Source organism: Gigantopelta aegis, chromosome 8 (genome assembly GCF_016097555.1).
Source record: "Gigantopelta aegis isolate Gae_Host chromosome 8, Gae_host_genome, whole genome shotgun sequence".
NCBI lineage: Eukaryota > Metazoa > Mollusca > Gastropoda > Neomphalida > Peltospiridae > Gigantopelta > Gigantopelta aegis.
This window is the reverse complement of record NC_054706.1, coordinates 25,029,230-25,052,782: the sequence shown is the minus strand read 5'-3', so window position 1 is coordinate 25,052,782 and position 23,553 is coordinate 25,029,230. Positions and strand designations below refer to the sequence as shown.

The window sequence follows — 23,553 nt, the reverse complement described above, 5'->3', positions numbered from 1 at the left end:
TAATTAAAGGTGCATGTTACCCTGTATCAAGTATATCAAACCCAGTTAAAAATGAAAGCTGTAGTGATATTAAAAAAAGAAGACAAAAGCCATTATTTTCAGTATTGCAAATCAGTGACATCACTGGAATACTGACATCATTCAAATTCAAAATTAGCTGTATTATTACAATGCTTATCCACATTAAAATAAAAACTGGTCTACTAACCGTGACCCTGTCAAAATTCTATAAGCAGACAACACTGTCTATAGATCGGTATGTTATTATTTTTCAAATTTTTTGACAAAATATTAAGTTTAAGTTTTAAAAGATGAAAAAAAAGTACCTTTCGTTAAATATATCATATAAAACAATTATTGTTAAATATGTTATATATATTATGTTTGAAGCCAAAACAAGGGTGCAAAGAGTGACTGTCATTGACCTTAGCAAGAACAGTCCTCAAAATAAGTCATGAACAGTTATGTCTTGGGATTTTCCCTGTAACCGATACTTTATTTGCAAATCCCCTGCGCGTGCTGTAACCTCACTGTGGTGCAGGGGTGTAACATTCTCTTTGAGAATGGCCAATACAGCACAAATTAAAGTTTAGAGTAAAAGTAAGTGTCTTATCTGTGATATTTGTATTTGTATTTTTGCACAGTTCTTTACACTGTTTTTATTTTTCTGTTGATGTTGATCATCACCTTGTTTGTTTCCATTACCATGGTTTGACACCCAATAGCCGATGTATTTTTCGTGCTGGGGTGTCGTTAAACATTCATTCATTCATTATTTGCAAACATGCTTTTGTTTGCAATGCATGGATTTCAAAATTTTCTTTGATGACCGCACTTAACGGATTTTACCCAAACAAAATAACATGTTTCTAATTACTTTAATTATCTTAATTGCATCAATATGTATCAGGATTTCATCTCGTGGGAATCAAATAGGTCCCACAAATTATCCAAAGGCACTGAAATTTACTAAGCAAAACTTTTGGTCTAAAGTACGACCCTTTCGTTTTAAATTCATATATATAATTTGTTTGTCATCTTTGTGATTTGAAAAGTCATGTTTTGAGGCTGCTTTCAAGAGCTTGAGAACACGTAACGAACATGTTGTTAATATATTAATGCTCGATTCAACTGACAAATACCATGTAACCTACTATTAGGTTATAGTGACTACGGCTGATTTTGAGGGCTGGAAGAATTTAATATTCCAAGGAATTATTATGTAATTTTAGTCATCATAGACGACCTGAGACCAGCAAGTGGCAAAGTGCTTGCTTAATGTGTGGTCGGTCTGGGATCGATTCCCGTCGGTGGGCCCACTGGGCTATATCTGGTTCTAGCCAGTGCACCATGACTGGTATATCAAAGGCCATGGTATGTGCTATCCTGTCTGTGGGATGGTGCATATAAAACATCCTTAGACTATTTATGCAATAGGCAAACTTGTTGGTCTATTTCAACATTGAAAAAACAGAGGGGAAAAGTACAGTAATAAACTCTGGATTGTATACTAGTATAAACAGATTTTATGGCAATACCATCACGGGTTTTTTTTTCATCTTGAAACTAATTTTATTTAAGATTTTATATTGCAATTAGTTTCCGGCATACTTCGTAATTCACCCGAATCATTTCGTATACCCTCGGCATAATTATATTATCCTGAATATTTTCAAATTCTTTTCAAATCACTGGCATGATTTTGCAAGTAAGGTTTTGATTGGTCGAATGAAAGGTCAACTGGACATGAGCTCCAATGGGCTGCTGTTAGACCACATGTAATAGTGGAGCTAATTTTAATTAGATTGGTTTGCTCTCTAAGTCTATATTTAAAAATTACCAAATGTTTGACATCCAATAGCCGATGATTAATAAATCAATGCGCTCTAGTGGTTATTAAACAAAACAAACTTTCTTAGACAATCTGATAGCTGTAAACATTTTACAATGGTAGCAAATGCAGGATAGTCCCTTTATTCACCCAGTGCTGAATGGGACAACATGTACCTTTAACAGTTTATATGGACATTTCTAAAATGAAACTTAAATATATAGTATTACATATTATACAGTTAATATGGAAATCTTTTAAATGCCACTATCCATTCCTTTGAATAAACACAATAGTTTGATTTAGGTAATAAATGTATACCAGTATAAAATGTATTAAAAAAGTGACAGTTTAAATAATGTAATTATGAATTGTTCCACCCTAAAAACATGTTATTATTGCCAGCTAATGCATCGTATTTCTTTCTTTTAAAAAAAAGATAAGAAATGTATCTGGAATGTAAACCGATTTAACAACTGTATTCAGTATAACTAAACTATCATTGACATTGTATCAAGTGATTAAATTTTAAACAAAAAATATCCAATACAACAAAACAAAGATTTTACAAAACTACAATATCCATCACATTTTGTGTTTTATTAATGCAAAACACACTGGAAAATATAATTCTAAATACAACGATTCAAGGTCTTGACAGACACTTTTGCTGATTCATGGAAATCATTGTAACCAATGAAATATTTATTTGATGAGGCACTTGAAATTCTGTGTAAGGCCCAAAACAGATCAAAGCTAGTTCTGGGTCTGGGTAGTGTGGCAGACACCATGTCTGGTGTATTTTGATTTCTGGGTCTATTCATGTTATCAATATACATGTGTGTGTGTGTCTATATATACATATAAACACACACGTATACATACATACATTGTATGTACTATACTCGCCAGACCCAGCCTCGGTGTGTTTTGGGCCTAAGTATTATGCACAGACCCAAACAATAAAAAAAATCATGTATTCTCTGTGAAGCTGCCTGTAGTACATTACAGTTACACTTCACTTACTTTTCTTGTTGTAATGTGTCACCTTTTAATATACATAACATATTAGACAGAACCACATACCAGTTGTTTTGCCATGTTGTGTATTGGATGAGTTTATAGTGTGCAAGAATATTATACCACGAGACTGAATAGCAGTTGACTGGTATAAATTTTGCATACTATAAACAAATGAACAAACAAAACAAGACCTGGGAACAATGTTGTACATACAAAATCAATGCTTATCAATAATATTATAGCAACATTTTTCTGTAAAAATACCTTACATATTCCTTGTGTTCTATATTTTGTTTTTAAAAATATTGTTGACATTCTATGTTTAATATACAAAATTAATGTTGCTTCAAATAATTTTCTCGATTAAACAATATTAGTTTTAATCAACCATATTATCAATTAGCCTAATTTTATCTTCTAAGGTCTACACACAAAAATTCTGAGTTTATCTATAACTACATGTACAATAGATTTAAGAGCTACGTAAATGATAACATTATGGCAAAACATTCAAAGTATCAAACTATTTACAAGACACTGCATATTCTGATACTGTTAGAGATGTAAACAGTTTATTTTACATAAACATGCTTACTAGTATAGTGATGAACATTGTAATGCTGAGTTTTGGGTCATTCTGCCTATTACCTACACAACAAACAGAAAAACATGCAAGAGTTAGCTGCATATATTGAAAATTGTATTATGTACATCTAACTGCCCTTGTTTCAGAAACATATAAATATTCCTAATTTCTTTAAAACAATATTTTTTTTAAAAAGAGGTAAAAAAAGAGAAGATTCGTGAATGTACAATAAAAATTACTATTTACAAACACACTCATAAACACATGTCTATAAATTATTGTAAAAAGACTATTATGCCGATAGCTATTGAAGGCCATGAGATATAAATGTAGGTGTTTGGGGAAGTGAGCAATTACCAATAATTTTCTCAACCATACTCTATCTCTTGAAAATGACTTTCAGCAATGTTTATTACCTTAATAACATTCCTTTACAACCCCATAACACCCAACCGAAAATCAGCTACTGCTTTGTTATGGGTTGTACCTAGACTAAAATTTGCTATACGTGGAATTTCTCTTGATGGACACCTGCATGTTTGTACAGAAGTCTGCCGTGAATGGAATACAGTTAAAATACTGGCAGGCTTCACATTCTGTGATGGGCACGACATAGAAGAGAATCACCAGCAGCACAAAGAGCCCGACGGAGGCCGACAGACACACCACGATCCCGATGATCTTCCTGCGCCGGTCGAACTTCCCAAACGACACGTACGGCAGCAGTGCAAACGCGAGAAGCACCCCGAAGATGAAGCCGAACAGATGGGCCCAGTTGTCGAACCATGGCAGGAGGCCGAGGAGGAACAGGATGAGGATGGGTATGCCCAGCTTGAGGATGGCTTTCAGAGGGTTTCGGTACATCTGCCAGCTCTGTAGGACCTCCACCAGCAGACAGGCCAGGATTCCAAACTGTGAGCCCGATGGACCAGCCTGTTATATATAAGAGAAAAATAAGCATATTGAGAGTACTGCTAAAGCAATACATGTCCCGTAGCTGGCCCAACATATTTTCGGGTGTCCAAGTTCAAGGGCCGTAACTCTATCAAAAATAAGCAGTCAGAGTATTCCTGAAACAATACATAGAGCAAGGGCCATAACTCTATCAAAAACAGGCTAATCCTCATGAAAGTCAAACTTGATTGGTAACTCTATATGATAAAGCTACATGTATACACAAAATTTCAGCTCCATATCCTCTATACGATAAAGCTCTACAAAACATTTCAGCTCAGTATCCAGAGGCAATACAAAAGAAAAGTGCAGAAAACTATGTGAGACAGACATCCAGACAAACGGAGATAAAACAGATAGACCCCCCCCTACCCCCTCCAGTTAGACCCGTAGGGGACTGAAAAAGAACAAAATTGCATCGCAACAAAAGAGAAAAGACTCTCAAGTAAAGCAGCATTTTTCTTAACTGGCTAGGTTATGTTGAAACAAAAAATTGGATGGCCTTAACAATTCCATTAATAACAATTTTCCAAATGTCCAAAAGAAACCTCAAACAAACTGACAATTAAACCAACAAAAAACAGAAAAGAAAAACCTTGTAAAACTGGCATAAAAGTCACGTCATAGACTAACGCCTCCACACAAGACTAGTTACCTCCACTTGGTAAGGCAGGAATATGCAGCTGGCCAGGTTGCCAGCGATGCCGCTAGCGATGTAGATAATTGCCATCCTGATGGCTCCAGTCAACTTCTCCATATCTCGCATCACCAGCATCTGGAAGATGATCGTGATCAGCAGATGGAACAGGCTGCAATCAAGAAAACAATCTACTTAATCAGACTTTCATTTTGGAGGGGTTTCAAGAGGTGATGATGCAAACATGCCCATCAGTTCAAATGAGGGGTGTGGAATTTGTTTCATGATAATAGTCACACATTTTAAGTAAGATCAATATCTGTTTCAGTTCTACTAAAGCAACATTATTCATGAAAGTAATTTCCCAATTATAGTCTCTATTACAGTATACCCTGTACCAGTTTGACTTGAAGTAAAGAAAAAAGAAAAATAAATGTTAGTTTACTTGCAATTTGTAAAAACAGTTGTCAAGATATAAATAAAAAATAAATATTCACTCACAGTGAAAAGCGCAATTTGCTCACAATGTGAAATATTTTTTCTGGTTTTTGGGGTGGGTTTTTGTCTGTGTGATACACACAAAATGGATCTCTAACTTTCAGAATTTAGTAAAATAAATTGGTCAAGAAAATATAATTTCAAGCTCCATTAGCAGATGACAATTTCACTATGTGTGACTATTGATGTTTTATTTAAAATGATCTTGAACAAAGTTCAGATAAAAAAAAAAAAAAAAAAAAAAAAATTTAACGACGCACTCAACACATTTTATTTATGGTTATATGGCGTCAGGACTACACAGATTTGGAGAGGAAACTCGCTGTCGCCACTACATGGGCTACTCTTTCCGATTAGCAGCAAGGGATCTTTTATTTGCGCTTCCCACAGGCAGGATAGCACAAACCATGGCCTTTGTTGAACCAGTTATGGATCACTGGTCGGTGCAAGTGGTTTACACCTACCCATTGAGCCTTGCGGAGCACTCACTCAGGGTTTGGAGTCAGTATCTGGATTAAAAATCCCATGCTTCGACTGGGATCCAAACCCAGTACCTACCAGCCTGTAGACCGATGGCCTAACCACGATGCCACCGAGGCCTATAAGTTCAGATAAAGTGCACATAAAAACTTAAACATTTTGTTGTTTCTAAAACACTTTAAATATTCTTTTTGTTTTACGTCAAGCCAAACTGAAACAACAACAATATTTAGTGGAGACAGGTACAACATGTATGTGTGTCATACAAAAAACAAATAGATAACTGCTGATGAAAACACTGTGTGGGCTAGCCGTGACTGAACGTACCCGCCATGTAGAAACAGAGACGTCCACAGTCGATAGAACTGGTCGGGATTGTCAGGATTGGTAAAGGCGATCATTCCACAAATCTGCTCCATGCATTTCACCTGACAAACAAAAAAAATAATAATTGCTTAGCCAGTTAAATAGTTTGCTGATGAAATTTATAAAGATAACACTAACAAATCTTAATGACAAAATGACACCACTGAAGCACATTGATTAATTAATCATCGGCTATTGGATGTCAAACATTTGGTATTTCTGACTCAAAGTCATCAGAGGGAACCCGCTACATTTTTCTAAATGCAGCAAGGGATCTTTTATATGCACTTTCCCACAGACATGAAAGCACATACCACGGCCTTTGACTAGTTGTGGTGCACCGGTTGGAACGAGAGAAAACCAAATCGGTTGAATGGATCCATCGAGGTGGTTCGATCCTGCGACACAAGCACCTCAAGCGAGCACTCAACCGGCTGAGCTAAATCCCGCCCCAGGTTGTATACAGTGCTTAGCATACTAATTAAATATGCGAAGGTAAACATAAATCCTATATTTTCATGCCTGGCTGCTGTTTTACCACCCAATTGTTTTTCCTTATAATTTGTGCTTTACACATAATTATAGAATTAATTATAATGTTTGATGTGTGGTACATGCAGGGGTTTCCCCAGGGCCATTAGGCGTAGCAGCCCGTCAAACCTTGGTCCGTAAAGTAAGCTCTTTGAGGGCGTGGAAGCGCCTTAAATCAATTGCTGCTACGCCTTGATTTGATGTACTTTAGAAAAACAATTATCACAAGTACGAGCGTGGCAGTCGACTACCTCTTGCAAACAACTTGTGTACCAGTATACCAAGCACACCTAATTATTATGACAGGTAAAACACGTCCTAAATACCTAACAATTGACCAGTCGTCTGCTCACAATTGGTGTTTGGTAATTTTACCACATCTACTGGGACCGCTAATCCATCAGGAAGGCGCTTATGCATAACGGGATTCCAGTGCCGAGCAATCAAGCTTCAAGCACTTTTTAATAGTATAGTTAAGTTGGCAATCAGTAATTTCTATCCTAACACCCTCTTCCCAAAACACACTGAAAAAATCCAGGGCTCGTGCTGTCGGTAACCAATTTAGCCATCGGCTAATTAAAAATTATTTTTACAAAAAAATGGCTAATAAAATTTGCAAGTGGCTTAAATTTTGGCCGAGCCATTTTCTATCTTCTGATGTGAACAAACGGTTACATAATCTATTCGACACCTCAAACATAATAATACCAAATATTCAATTAGCATAATAGCGATCTCGCGACCGGTAACGAGAAATGGTGTTATCCAGAATACAGCGTATGCCTTATGATGTTTGCTAATTTTAATAATCAAGGTTATTAATTTTAACGGCATGCATTTGACATGTATGACAGCAATGTGACGGTGATTCAATGTCTGGAAGATATGTAACTTGCTATTTTAATTTTGTAAAGTCTTTGAACCAAAGTAACAAACCGACACTGCATGTCAATTTGAATACACATGCCAGTTCAGGGCCAAAAGACATGTCGGCTATCCCAAGGGCTGAGTTCAGCCAGACCTAGCGAAAACAAAACGTTCGCTACACTGTTTTGTGCGCTTCACGTTAAACCAAATGGACACGACGGACACCAATCAAATAATTCGCGAACGTTAGGAAGAACGTTCGTTGGCTGAACTGAGGAAAGCTCTCGGAGTAATATACGTCACGCTTCAGAGTCAGCTGACACCCACGTGTCAAGAGACATCGTTGCGGACATGAACAATACGATTACACAGAAGTAAATCTTGATGTAAATGTGTAGAAAAACAATAGTTGTTTGCATCAATGAATACCTAACTGCAGTTTCGTTATTTCCTTTGTCTTTGTTAATTTTGTACCTATGGTCGAGAGCACGCACTGAGATCGCGATCGCAGGAAATGAACATGCAGTATAACGTACACTGAATTAGTTTACAATAATCATATTTGTTAGATAATGCTAGATATGTATTTGTTAAACTGTGAGGTGATATTTAATAAATTAGCTGGATTTTAGAAAGACCGTAAAATTTTATTTTATCAACTTTTTTTCTTTCTTTTTTTTATAAATGGAATATACTGTGAAGTCAGCATTCTTAGCTTAGGTATTTTACAAGCAGAAATCACAACAAGCATTTAACACGATGCTGAAATCAACAGCAACAACATGGCGCAAATTATGAAATTGTTGGGGGTGGGGAATTGATGGGTTTTTTTTTTTTTTTTTAAAGTTTTAAACCCCCCCCCCAAAAAAAAACCCACCCCCAATATGATTTGATGGATTGAAGGCAAACACTTAACTGTTTTCAACCCACTACCCCACTTCTTTTGGCTTGATTTTTGTGTTATAATGATGCTATATATGTATATAAGCGCCTTAAAAAAATCCTGGGGAAAGGCCTGGTACATGTATTTCCAATGTGTCAAAAAATAAAAAATAAAAAATAAAATTTCACTCCCTGGGTCTAGCATTTATTTTATTATAGTCTAAAGCTAATGTTCAGACAACAGAACTAAGCAAGGTTACATTAAGGAGTTATATAACTTTAAAAGGAATGCTTTTTTTCTTCCAACAGAGGCAAAATGGTGGCAAAATGCATGCAAGTATCAAAAATATTTTTGCAAAATATTTGTGATTACAAAAGTTGCATAGTAAAACAAAACAGAATTTGAAAGTGCATTTGCTTTTTTTTTTTTAAATAGTTTCTTATTGATTGAATTTTTTTTATTGCAATGCAGCATTTACAAAACAAATGGATTGGACTAACAATTTATTAGCTTTGAGTTACTTAACTGCACATCTTGTCTTAAATAGTCTATACATAATATAGACAGAATAATAATTTCAAAACCCCCAAAACTATAGATCTGTATAAAAGCCAATTAAATGTGATTTACAAATGTAGCATTATACAGGTGTGGGCTCATGCATGCAAGCTCATGTGTGTGAATGTCTATGTGTATGTATGATATTACATTCATAAATAAAGGCTAATTCATTGGGGGTTTTCAAATGCATATGATTTTTTTTGGCAACAGGGTGATGTGTGAAAGCTATATTTTCATGAATTCATTTCATTACTCAATCAGTTTTAGATATTTTATCATAATTGCACTTCATATCCATTTTTTTTATAGGTACAATTGTTTAAATTTAAAAAAAAATTTTTTTAAATATGATCAGATGCTTTGTTAATCATCAAACTTAAGAACAATGAAGTGACACTGACCTCAATAATTAAAACCTAATAATTTACAAAGGAGGTAATTGTTCCCAAAAATATAAATATGACTTCTATATTTTCACTTTAACTCTTTAACTAAATACAGCGAAAATATGAATTTTCATTGAATATCACTTTAAAAATTTATATTTTCTGTAGATGCACATATTTCATAATAAACGGTAATACTGGAGACAGACATTACGTAGGGCGGTGTAGTAAGGCCATGCATTTTGATCACTTTCAGAGGCTACATAGTGTGAGTGAGTGAGATACTTGTTTAACATGCTCGTATACCACTAAGGTTTCGAACACGCCTGTCACAGGCTTAGCCTCTGACATCGCCAGTGACTAAGTCCAGGCCAGGAGGGGGGGGGGGGGGTTAAGTTTGAGGTGGGCAGAATTTGCAATTAGAAGTTAGGTCTGAGACCTAAAGCCAAAATAAGCTGATTAAGCTACATAGTGTGACATAGTCCCAGTATGATGACTGGATACCTCATTTCTAAAATTATTGAAGTCCAAGGTCAAGACTTTAGCATTGTTCATTTGCTGTAAAAATACGCATTGCTCCCATTATACTGCTACCAGACTACAATACAGTCTGTTTCAGGCATAATAAACAAAACAAGTACCTGAGAACAAAGATACGCATTTTCGTGGTAATAGCCTCTCTTCAGATCGCAGTGTTCACGTGTTGTAATAATACATTCACCCTGTATCCCATGGCAACATGGGTGACCTACGACTTCACATGTCATGTGACGATCCTGTGTACTGGCTTGTGTTACGTTTGGTCTGTCTGTTGTCAGGCACAGCTGTGAAGCAAAGAAAACAAAAATTATCACTGACAAAGTCAGGAATATTTAAAGATTTCATTATGGCTTGGTATATATAAAAAACAAAGCAAAAAAAACCAACAATAATAATAAGCATTCTGAGAATACTGCTAAAGCAATATAAAATGTTCTCCGAAGTTCAAGGGCCACAACTCTGTGAAAAATGTGTAAATTACAATGAAAGTTAAACTTGATCTGTAAGAGAACCTGATACAGCTATACACAAATTTTCATCTGTTTCTCGATGCACTGTTAAAAAACCCATCTGGAAAACTATATGTGGAACAGACGGACAGAAGGATGGAGATGAAACCTATAGTCCACGCCGGTTGGACCAATATGTGACTACTACTAATAATAATGATACTAATAATGATACTACTAATAATAATAATTATAATAATACATTTTTAATTTGTTATATTCCTGTATAACTTGTAATTACTAATCTAGTTCACCTTTATAAAAAAATAAGATCCTATGTGCACTATGGATCAATTTAAATAAATTTGTATTATTTTATGCTTATTTTTTAATTATATTTCTCTGTAAACACCATTTATTTTAATCTAAATGTACTTACTGGCCATTTTGTTATGTCATCTTCCCACTCAAATGGAGGCACTGAGGCAGGGTCTGTACAAAAACTGAAAGAAAGAAAAAACTAAATCAAGTTAGACAACGTAAAGTTGAGAATTCCTTACAAAGTGAATTCGATCACAGTTGGATCATATTGTTAAAGTTGTGAATTCACACCAAAGTGAATTCGATCACAGTTGGATCCTATAGTTAAAGATGTGAATTCACACCAAAGTGAATTCGATCACAGTTGGATCATATTGTTCAAGTTGAGAATTCGCACCAAAATGAATTTGATCACAGTTGGATCCTATAGTTAAAGTTGAGAATTCGCACCAAAGTGAATTTGATCACAGTTGGATCATATTGTTAAAGTTGAGAATTCACACCAAAGTGAATTCGATCACAGTTGGATCCTATAGTTAAAGATGTGAATTCACACCAAAGTGAATTCGATCACAGTTGGATCATATTGTTAAAGTTGAGAATTCGCACCAAAGTGAATTTGATCACAGTTGGATCCTATAGTTAAAATTGAGAATTCACTTTAATGTGAATTGGATCACAGTTGGATCATATTGTTAAAGTTAATAATTCATACCAAAGTGAAATCGATCATACTGTATGTAAAGATACATGCATAGTCATCAAGTCAATAATTGTACAGTTTGTTTTCATAGCAGGGGTGTAGACCATAAGCGTACGAGACAGCGGGTGGGGGAGGCAACTGCCCCTCTAGTACTGGAGCAAAACCTCAAATTCGGGCAAAACTGATAAGAGATATTCAGGAAAAATGTGTTCACCTGAGACCTTTTCACCATGTATTTCCATCATTCGACAATAAAAATTAGTTGTAATCCATGTAAAAATGCATAGTGATTCATTTGCAATCCTATATAGCTGTTTGGTAGTAAAGCTAATATGAATAAATGTTGTTATCCAGATTCTGACATTTTCATTTAATTCGGGCAAAAACCAGCCTGCCCCCACCCACCTAAAAATGGGAGTCCGTACGCCTATGGTGTAGACCATGGGATTCAGAGAGTTAAGACAATTGTTACTGTGCAATATTAGGCTAGTCATATACTATGGGTGTCTAGGGAAAATGTAAACAAAAGGAGCCCCCCAGATCTGGAACATGTTATGCTCCTGCAATAGTCAAATTCCTATGACAATGATGACTTCCACATAATGTATAATTTTCATGATGCTATTTGCTGTAATGTACCGTGGATCTTGGCCACAAACTGAGCCAGACTTGCGATCGTTTGGACCACTGTTTCCTGCAGCCCCCCAGTCTTCAAATGATGACAAGACAGGCTGAAATAATAAAAGATGTGGAAGTAAGGAACAGAGAAACCATCACTATGCAGGCACTGTTAAACTATTCTAAGATCAATCCATAAGAATCCACAGCTCTCAGTGAATGATGTACATGTATACATACAGTTAATGGATAACAGAAACAACTCCCTGCTGTTGTATTGCTGAAATTTTATTAATGCCTTGATTGCAGACTTTAAAAGTTTTATAATATTAAGCCCAGACTAAACATGAAACATTGATTATCTTATTACGATTTATACTTCAATGCCTACATCAGCTACTAAACAAAGTTAAGCTTCAAACTTTCTGTATACTCAGGGTGTTACCTTATAATTTTTTACCTGATGTCACCACCTGGAGTATACATATTATAATTACTAGATAAACAAATCCTTCCTTATGTGACTATAGCTTTCCACTGAATTCACGTATAAGTATGGTACATGTATGCACTGCTAATTATCAGTAAAACTGAATTTTATTATGCATTTTTCTATAGTCAAATTAATTTAAACGGATAGCCACAAGAGACAAGCACCTGTCACCATTGGAGATACAAGGATTGGGATGTGGAGGTATACAGCAAAAGAAGTTGAAAGATAGGAGTTGCCAGATCGGGAAGAAATGAGATGGAATTCAAAGGGGTAAAAGAAAAGGGGGCAGTGGGATAAAAAAAAAAAAATTCTATATGCATGTTAATTTTAGGTTTAACAAGCATTCTGTAATACATGGTCCCAACAAATTTTCATATCTCCTATGTTCAAGGACCCTCACCATAAAAGTTAAACTTGATCTGTAACAGTACATGATATAGCTATATAGAGAATATTTCATGTTTTTTGTCAAATATGATTTATGTCTCATCTCGTGAAGTTTGCAATCATATCTCATGAGTTGCGTTTGCATGACGAGTATGATATGATTGCAAACTTCACGAGATGAGATAAAAATCATATTTGACAAAAAACATGAAATATCCTTTATTTATTACATAACTTTTGGCAATTTACCTTTATTTTTAAAATGCCAGCAGCAAATTAGTTCCAGCTTTCTTACAGTGAAGATAACACTTTCTACAGTGACGATAACACATTTTAAAGTGAAATATTGAAATTTTCACTCTAAAATGTGTTATCATCACTGAGTGACTGATAACACTTTATTTCACTGATATTTTAAGATATTTCATTAAATGTTATATAATAAATACAAAATATCAGGTCTATATCTTGAGGCACTGTGAAAAAACCCGTCTGGATAACTATGTATACGTGGGATAGACAGAGAAATAGACAGATGGAAGGACGGTCACGACAACCTATAATCCCCTCCAGTTGGACACATAAGAAACTAAAAAATAAATCCACTTTTGATCCAGTAGTCACTTGCTGTGACCCCTGATTAGCATCAAACGGTATTTAATATACCAGTTATAAAGCACTGGTAATCATGTCCACAGAGGATTGGTAGTGATCTAGTGCTTCCTTTTAAATACAAAATTTTTAAACTTTGAACTGCTGCTACAGAAGATCTCAATCACACTGCAACTTGAAGATTAACAAAACACTGGGTCCTCAAGACTCACCTTGTCCACTGTCAAATTGCTCGTTTTTATACAAAGTATTTACAACATTGACGTTGTAGTCTTTGGCTATAAAATATTCCTTAAATTAATCATGCTAATAATTTGCAAGGAGCTATTCCAGTGCTAGCCCTGCCACTCGTCAAATTTGCCAATTGCATATTTTAAAAAACAAATGACAAATTTTATTTAATTTGGTGAAAACAAATTGTGTAATAATTTATATTTTGTTGGAAAATAGCTATAGATTTAGCTGTTTTTTTAAAGATAATTTGACAAAATTGTCTGATACCCAGAGCTAACCCTGCTACTCTAATGTATATGAAAATTGGCTAAACCAAAATTTGTTCCAGTGTGAGACCTGGGTATTGGGTGTCAAAGAATAACATATGAATATGATACAATTTAAGAACTGTGATTGCTACACAAGCCGTCACTTACACTGCATCTCTTCTCTGTCATCTGAGCACAGCCCGAGCCGTCGTTGCGCACACAGCAGGCTGAAGTCTTCTCCTCCTGCAGGTCGAGGTTCAACGCGTGGTTCAGGTTCTCATCCCACCGCATGCAGGGCGAGTACTTGGCCCCGAGGTGGATCAGATCAGCCTGCAGTCATATAACACAGTCTTATTACACATACACAATACAAGCAGTGTGCAGGGAGAGTACTTGGCCCCAAGGTGGATCAGATCAGCCTGCAGTCATAGAAGCAAAGACTTATTACACATACACAATACAAGCAGTGTGCAGGGAGAGTACTTGGCCCCAAGGTGGATCCGATCAGCCTGCAGTCATAGAAGCAAAGACTTATTACACATACACAATACAAGCAGTGTGCAGGGAGAGTACTTGGCCCCAAGGTGGATCCGATCAGCCTGCAGTCATATTACAGTCTTATTACACATACACAATACAAGCAGTGTTCTGGGAGAGTATTTGGCCCCGAGGTGGATCCGATCAGCCTGCAGTCATAGCAACAAGACTTCTTACACATACACAATACAAGCAGTGTGCAGGACAAGTACTTGGCCCCGAAGTGGATCCGATCAGCCTGCCGTCATATTACACAGTCTCAGGGATTTACCTTGTTTTTCTGAAATGGGGGTCCCTTGGACTCACCTCTTTCTTTTCTGGGGATCCCAACCAGAAAACAAAGGGTCCCAAAACCACACAAACGACAGAGCTGCAGACAACAAATCACGTGTATACTATATGTTTCATTAAAGTAAAGTTAACAAGCTGTGTTGTTTTTCCTTTCGGGAAATCAATGTCGGTATTCATTGTTTATTCTTTCAAAATCAACATTTCACTTTGATCTGTATAATTATTTGAACCATTTCCTGCAAGCTAAATGACACTCACAATACCATGCGTTGTTTATGAATCGTGCTACTTGTTTGTTAATGCAAATCAGAACATTTAACCAATTTGTTTTATTTGCCTGGGAATTTCCGATTGTGTTCGGCCTGTTGATCAGAAGTTCCGAATGATCGCAAATCCGCGATCGCTTTCCGGAAATTACCAACTTTACCCGATTAAGCGCAGCAAAGGATAAAGACGCAGTGTTCCCAGAGATTAATAAAACTTTTTGTTTTCGATATGGGGAATCCCCATTTGAATACAGTTTATAGGTAGAAAAGAAATAGTGTGTTACACAGAATGATCGATCTTTGATAGTGGACAGGGTTACTGAAAATGTCAGATATTTTATGCGTCCCACGGGACGCAGTATCTCTATTTTTGCGGATCCAGTTAAGTTTTAGTGCGTCCTATATGCAAGTTTTGTGCGTCCGGTAAATCCCTGCAGTCTTATTACACATACACAATACAAGCAGTGTGCAGGGAGAGTACTTGGCCCTGAGGTGGATCATATCAGCCTGCAGTCATAGAGACAAGTCTTATTACACATACACAATACAAGCAGTGTGCAGGGAGAGTACTTGGCCCTGAGGTGGATCATATCAGCCTGCAGTCATATTACAGTCTTATTACACATACACAATACAAGCAGTGTTCTGGGATAATATTTGGCCCCGAGGTGGATCCGATCAGCCTGCAGTCATAGCAACAAGACTTCTTACACATACACAATACAAGCAGTGTGCAGGGAGAGTACTTGGCCCTGAGGTGGATCAGATCAGCTTGCCGTCATATTACACAGTCGTATTACAGTCTTATTACACATACACAATACAAGCAGTGTGCAGGGAGAGTATTTGGCCCCGAGGTGGATCCGATCAGCCTGCAATCATAGCAACAAGACTTCTTACACATACACAATACAAGCAGTGTGCAGGGAGAGTACTTGGCCCTGAGGTGGATCAGATCAGCTTGCAGTCATATTACACAGTCTTATTACACATACACAATACAAGCAGTGTTCTGGGAGAGTATTTGGCCCCGAGGTGGATCCGATCAGCCTGCCGTCATATTACACAGTCTTATTACACATACACAATACAAGCTGTGTGCAGGGAGAGTACTTGGCCACGAGGTGGATCAGATCAGCTTGCAGTCATATTACACAGTCTTATTATACATACACAATACAAGCAGTGTTCTGGGAGAGTATTTGGCCCCGAGGTGGATCAGATCAGCTTGCAGTCACATTATACAGTCTTATTACACATACACAATACAAGCAGTGTTCTGGGAGAGTATTTGGCCCCGAGGTGGATCAGATCAGCTTGCAGTCATATTACACAGTCTTATTACACATACACAATACAAGCAGTGTTCTGGGAGAGTACTTGGCCCTGTAGTGGATCCGATCAGCCTGCCGTCATATTACACAGTCTTATTACACATACACAATACAAGCAGCATGCAAGGAGAGTACTTGGCCCCGAAGTGGATCAGATCAGCCTGCAGTCATATTACACAGTCTTATTACACATACACAATACAAGCAGTGTGCAGGGAGAGTACTTGGCCCCGAGGTGGATCAGATCAGCCTGCAGTCATATTACAGTCTTATTACAGTCTTATTACACATACACAATACAAGCAGTGTGCAGGGAGAATACTTGGCCCCGAGGTGGATCAGATCAGCCTGCAGTCATATTACACAGTCATATTACAGACTTATTACACATAAACAATACAAGCAGTGTGCAGGGAGAGCACTTGGCCCCGAGGTGGATCAGATCAGCTGCAGTAATATTAGTCTTATTACACATACACAATACAAGCAGTGTGCAGGGAGAGTACTTGGCCCCAAGGTGGATCAGACCAGTCTGCAGTCACATTACACAGTCTTATTACACATACACAATACAAGCAGTGTTCTGGGAGAGTATTTGGCCCCAAGGTGGATCCGATCAGCCTGCAGTCATAGCAACAAGTCTTACTACACATACACAATACAAGCAGTGTGCAGGGAGAGTACTTGACCCTGAGGTGGATCAAATCAGCTGCAGTCATATTACACATACACAATACAAGCAGTGTGCAGGGAGAGTACTTGGCCCCGAGGTGGATCCGATCAGCCTGCAGTCATATTACACAGTCTTATTACACATACACAATACAAGCAGTGTGCAGGGAGAGTACTTGGCCCCGAGGTGGATCAGATCAGCCTGCAGTCATATTACACAGGCTTATTACACATACACAATACAAGCAGTGTGCAGAGCGAGTACTTGGCCCCGAGGTGGATCAGATCAGCCTGCAGTCATATTACACAGTCTTATTACACATACACAATACAAGCAGTGTGCAGGGAGAGTACTTGGCCCCAAGGTGGATCAGATCAGCCTGTAGTCATATTACAGTCTTGTAGTCATATTACAGTCTTATTACACATACACAATACAAGCAGTGTGCAGAGCGAGTACTTGGCCCCGAGGTGGATCAGATCAGCCTGCCGTCATAGAGACAAGTCTTAACACATACACAATACAAGCAGTGTGCAGGGAGAGTACTTGGCCCCGAGGTGGATCAGATCAGCCTGCAGTCATATTACAGTCTTATTACACATACACAATACAAGCAGTGTGCAGGGAGAGTACTTGGCCCCGAGGTGGATCAGATCAGCCTGCAGTCATATTACAGTCTTATTACACACACAATACAAGCAGTGTGCAGGGAGAGTACTTGGCCCCGAGGTGGATCAGATCAGCCTGCCGTCATAGAGACAAGTCTTATTACACATACGCAATACAAGCAGGATACAGCAGGGTATATACACTTTGTTACAAACCAAATTCCTTTTTCTTTTTTTTCTATGGATTTTTAACAGTGTTATCTGACCTGGTGCTTATAAAACTTTTAGAATCTAGACTCATGACTCAAATAACAGTCCAAGACTTTTAACGTCATGACAACACCATACAAACTGCATGCAGGTGACATCATTAAATATTGAGTCTAGACTCTAAAGGTTTCATAAGCACGAGCCCTGGCCCCAGTTTTACCTAAAGATATTAGTGATAACATCTCTTCATAAAAGGGGGCCCATGACAAGGAAATGATAGTTTGTAATATATTTTGACTGAGCTTTTAACCCAATGGCTTGCATGCTGGTGACTAATAATAAAAGTGAGGTATGAAAATGATATGGTTATTGGTACCAACCTGCCTGGGACCAATCCACAAATTATCTCGTTCCTGTTGATCTTCCTTCTGAAAAGCTAAATTTGGCATCCGAACCTGAACAAAACAATACATGTATTAGATAACACTAAATGTCATACAGCTTACATATATATATATATATATAAATCATACCTACTTTTTGTTTTGCTTTTAATGTATACAGAATATCTGCACTTAAAAATGGTAATACCCTACTGCCTGAGGCAAAATCAGATAAACTATGATTTGAACTTGACAATGTTCAAGTACTAAATGTATCAATAAGGGGAGCTGGCATGGGGTCAGTTACTGGAGTTGTTGCAATTACCATAGAATGGGATCTATAAAAATCCATTCTGAACATGGGTTGTCCTGCAGATAATCTCAAAACAGAAAGTACACAGGATAAAGTTTTCATATATGTAACATAAAACTTACACATCTAACTTATATCAAAGAATGATTTTCTCAGTATGCTATCAGACTTACTGTTTCGGAATAGACTGTTACACTGATTCCCACTGGAGCAATTCCATACACAGCAACAGCAACAATAAAACACACAATTTGTACAAAGGTAACCCAGTATGTAAAATACGGTCTGAAAAATAAGAGAGAAAATAAATGAAACAGAAAACAAAATTAATATCGTTGTATATATTAAATAACAAAGAATTAAACAAATTAGTTAGAAAAGGTTGGTTTTTTACTGTGTTAAAAAATACTGTTTATGTATAATTATGCAGTTTCCAACTGAATAAAATGTTCAATCAAAATTAATAATGAGTATTTTTGGCCTCCAGAAGCATGCTCATGGGTCACTGAATGTAATATTATTTTTGACACATGATCACAATGGTACATTTGTGTACTTGCAAAGAGATGGCCATTTAAATTGATTGTGAGCATTTACCTTTATGAACATACTACTGAATCAGATGTAATTAACTATGTCTTTCTTTTCAATAATAAAATAAACATTATTTTAAACTGATATGGTTAATTTATAAAAGAAAATAATAATAAAAATAATGTAAGAAAGTTTCTTATCTTTATATACTGTACATGTATTTCTCTCAGGCTTTCTGCCACGACTTACAAATTTTGATCACCCTTATACAGCCTTTCAGTTTATGTAACAATAATTTTTGCAAAGTATAAACTAAAACACCCCATCAATGTTATGTAGTTTTTTTTGTTCTTGAATGCATTAATAGTTTGATAAATAATAATAAAAATTACTTGTTTTATTGTTATTTCAGTGGTAAAAAGGTGTTCCGCTATCTTTGTTTGACACCTCTGTCTATATCACTTTGTAAGCCCTTATTTGATTGGATCACATGATTTTGTGTGAACAACAGCCATGGACATTGTTTCTGTGTGGAGGAAAACAGGGATTAAACCTGCCTTAATGAGTTTATTATTTGCTGTTCAGTGAATAATTTAATTACTTATGTGTAGTGATATGTTGTTACAGCTTGAATTGTTTATTTTCTTGTTATGACTTATTGGTGATAAATTATTTTTGCACTACATAGAAGACGTGTCTGTAATAACTAAAGGGGAAGAAAGTGTAATGAAAAAGAAAAGCACAAGTCAATTTATTGACAATATTATTGAAATCAATACAATGTACAACTGGACAAAAGATGACTTTGGTTTATACACGAGGCCGATGTTTTTGTACTTGATATTTAGGGTCAAACTAAGTGGTCGCCTTATACAAGGAGTCGGCTAATACCCGGCAATATACGGTACATAATTTTAGCCTTTGTATCGACTCTGGCAGAAAGCTTGTCTGTTGATTTTTTTTTCTTATGCCAATTATTAGTAACAATTAACTGGTATAATAATATAAATCAATCAATAATATATTGACAAAATATCGAGAACATTCTATGGGTTAGACAGAGACTTCATTTCTTCTCATAAAGATCAGTAATTTTGGATTATGATATTTTTTTATAAAAAAAATAAACAACCTTTGCACTGAAACAAACAAGTTATCACATAACATACATATATGCTCTTCAAAAAAAGTAGGGGAACTCTAATAAGAATTTACAATTGCCAAAATTATACGGTATAGGGTGTATACTACCAAATCAAATCCCATAGACGACAATAGTAACATATGTGGCTAAAACTCCTACCTGCAACGTATCAATCGACATAAACGCCACAGATATAAATACTACCACCCCTCACCCTTAAAGTGAATCACAAAAAAGTGGGTGTCAAGCTTCTCATTTCTGAGATAACGGGTAGCGTCTATGACTACCCTAGTTCCGCACAAAATTTGAGTACTTTTTTTTACAGGTACCCCATACATGTTCCAAGCACAAGGCTACTTGACACAGTGGTACTAGATGAAATAAAATTGCATACATTTTTAGCCCAGATGAAACTAATTTTTTTTACAACCAACACACTCACATTTATAACCAATCACAGGACTTGTGGTGTTCACTTCTCTATCAAAAGTTCGGTGCACCTCGAACTTTGACCCAGCCGGAAGTTATTTGGTTTAATACTACCTATATTAGCTGTGGGGAATGGTTATATGATAATAGTGAATTAATTGGGTAAACATTACAACCGGTAGTTAGTTCAGTATTACAGTAGGTTTTATGACCACCAAAGATCTTGAAGGATGATTGGGGTCAGAAGTGAAATTTGAAAGTTGAAGTTTTTTTATCAGTAAATCGCAAATTCAAACAATAAAAATTACTAAAAACAAAACAATAACAGTAGTATGATCAACAGAATGAAAAAGATTTGACAGAAATAATGTTCCACAGTGATTAATGGACCTTCCTGGAAATTGTCAAAATCGAGAATGACACCCCACGCATGTGTACGGGGCAACTGTGTGATGCATGTGCTAACTATGGAATGTGTTTCGGTGTTAATAAACAGACATGAACGTTCTTACTAGGATGTATGTGGTCAAAACATATGTTCAGTCTAATAGTTGATATTAACATTAATATTTCAGGTTCCCCTACTTTTTTTGAAGGTATATAATATTACATTTACCTGTGATCATCCAGGCTATCCATTTGTTTTAGAACATCATCCTTTTGATATCTTTCACTTTTAAAACTTCGCTTCAGTAGTCTTCCTACAAAGCCCATCCCCAGATGGCGTTTCTCCCTCTCCAGTGCTGTGTGCATGACCTTGCCCGCAATACGCTTCAGTGGGAAGTCTGGTTCATCCATCCCTACCCCAGGAGTCGATGGGAGGGCTTGCGGAGGCATTCGCCGCCACCCAGGAGCAGGTTTATATCCGCTAAAAATAAAAGGATTTCTGTACCTCTGTTTAGTAAATAGAGAATTGTGCAAACTCAAGTAGCAGGTGTGCATAATTAAAAGTGAGAGAAATTAAGATATTTCACACAATTGTTAGAACTGCAATCATACAAGGATTAATTACACTGCAAAGAATCTTTAAAATATTTTTGAAATTTTAAAAATTATTTGCATAATGTAACTGGGAAATTAGATAATCTATGCAAAATTTGATTAGCCAATTTATTTATTTTTTGAGCCAAGTTGAATAAAAATTAGTAACTGGTTAATGCTGAAAGCAAGCTTTCATAATTATAACTGTTACAGGATTGTATTAATTTGAATATCAAATGTTATATAAGCTAGACCACTTGTTAAGATTTACAATATTATTTTATTTTTCTGCAACAGATTAGTGATAATGAAACCAATTTGTTATGTATGTGCTCTGGGCCCGTGCTTATAAAACTTAAAAGTCTAGACTTTAATAAAGTCCAGACTTTAACGTCATGGCAAAGCCATTCAAATAACATTACGTTAAAGTCTGGACTTTATTAAAGTCTAGACTTTAAGTTTTATAAGCACGGGCCCTGGTATATATTTAGTAAAAAAATAAACAAAAGTGTTACTGTTATACTTAAATTCACACTATTATAGTGTTAGTCAAAATATGGCATGAGGCCCAATCCAATAATTATATACAGAGTATTCACATTTCCCATCAGTCAGAAATAATAACAGAACAATTGAAAATAATAGCTGATTTACTTTTTCATTTTTCTGTGACAAATACATGTACATGTATCTGGACATTGTCAGTTGAAAAAGTGGTTTTTGTTGAGTATTTTTGCTCGACAACAATGGGTAGCCCCACTCCCATGGCTAGTAATATTCAATGTTGGGCTACAAAATGACTACTATTGTTATGCACGATTGCTAAAGAAATATTTTTGGTCAAATGTTGCAGTTAAGTCTATTTTGTAAATATGAATATCCTGCCCCCACTTCAGCCCCCAATTTTAGTGTCTTTAACATGTTAAATTATTACTATTATTTAGTAAAATTGTATTAACGTAAAGTACAGTAGGGCTAGTGAATTTTTAATTGTGGCTAAAAAAGTTTTTAAATCACTGATCACATGGCTAGTGAATTTCATAAAAATTCGAGAAGCCCTGTGAAAATGTTTTAAACCCAAATCCTCTCAAGGTGGTTTTTGTCAAAAATTAATCTAGTAGCCTAAAAGTAAATATATCCATCTGTCTGAAGACATTCAAAGACAAGAAGTGGTTCGTTCTGTGAACACTCATATTGCTTCTAATTTAACAAGTATTCATGTCCCCATCTGGGCCCAACAAATTTTCTATCTCGTAAGTTCAAGGGATATAACTCTGTCAAATTTGATCTGTAATAGTACATTGCAAAGCCATACACAAAATTTGAGCTCTATATCTTGAGACATTTGGGTGGGGAAAAAGTCCTGAAAACAAACTTCCGTATCTCGCCTTCATGTAAAATTCTTTAATCTCATTGGTTGTTTGCCGTTGGACAAATCCCGTATACCCCTGTGGGCGGAGCCAAATTCTCTTATACCCCGTCTGTAATTTCCAACAGTTTCCAGCCACCCCAGTTAATGCTAAAGCAATAATTAGATTATAAATAACATTGATAATCAATCAAGTATACATAATTAATTTTATTTTACTATAAAATACACTATTTCAATACTTTTAAAAGCTGCAATGTTGAACTCGGCCAC

The 23,553-nt window shown here is 36.2% G+C and overlaps 1 protein-coding gene across 2 annotated transcripts in view; it reads right to left on the bottom strand.

Moving 5' to 3' along the window:
• Positions 1–1,868: 1,868 nt before the first annotated feature.
• LOC121379034 (inactive rhomboid protein 1-like) overlaps positions 1,869–23,553 on the bottom strand; it is a 29,475-nt gene continuing 7,790 nt past the window's right edge. Inside the window, exons 5-14 of one of the 2 annotated variants that reach the window (XM_041507476.1) lie at positions 21,547–21,816; positions 18,997–19,108; positions 18,508–18,582; positions 14,377–14,538; positions 12,256–12,347; positions 11,032–11,095; positions 10,245–10,427; positions 6,337–6,437; positions 5,050–5,203; positions 1,869–4,373 (exon numbers count right to left, since the gene is read on the bottom strand). In XM_041507476.1, the coding sequence (XP_041363410.1) occupies positions 3,933–4,373; positions 5,050–5,203; positions 6,337–6,437; positions 10,245–10,427; positions 11,032–11,095; positions 12,256–12,347; positions 14,377–14,538; positions 18,508–18,582; positions 18,997–19,108; positions 21,547–21,816 (1,654 nt within the window). In that variant the 3' untranslated portion in view covers positions 1,869–3,932. The remainder of the gene's footprint in view (positions 4,374–5,049; positions 5,204–6,336; positions 6,438–10,244; positions 10,428–11,031; positions 11,096–12,255; positions 12,348–14,376; positions 14,539–18,507; positions 18,583–18,996; positions 19,109–21,546; positions 21,817–23,553) is intronic. The other variant, XM_041507477.1, reaches the window with a different exon arrangement.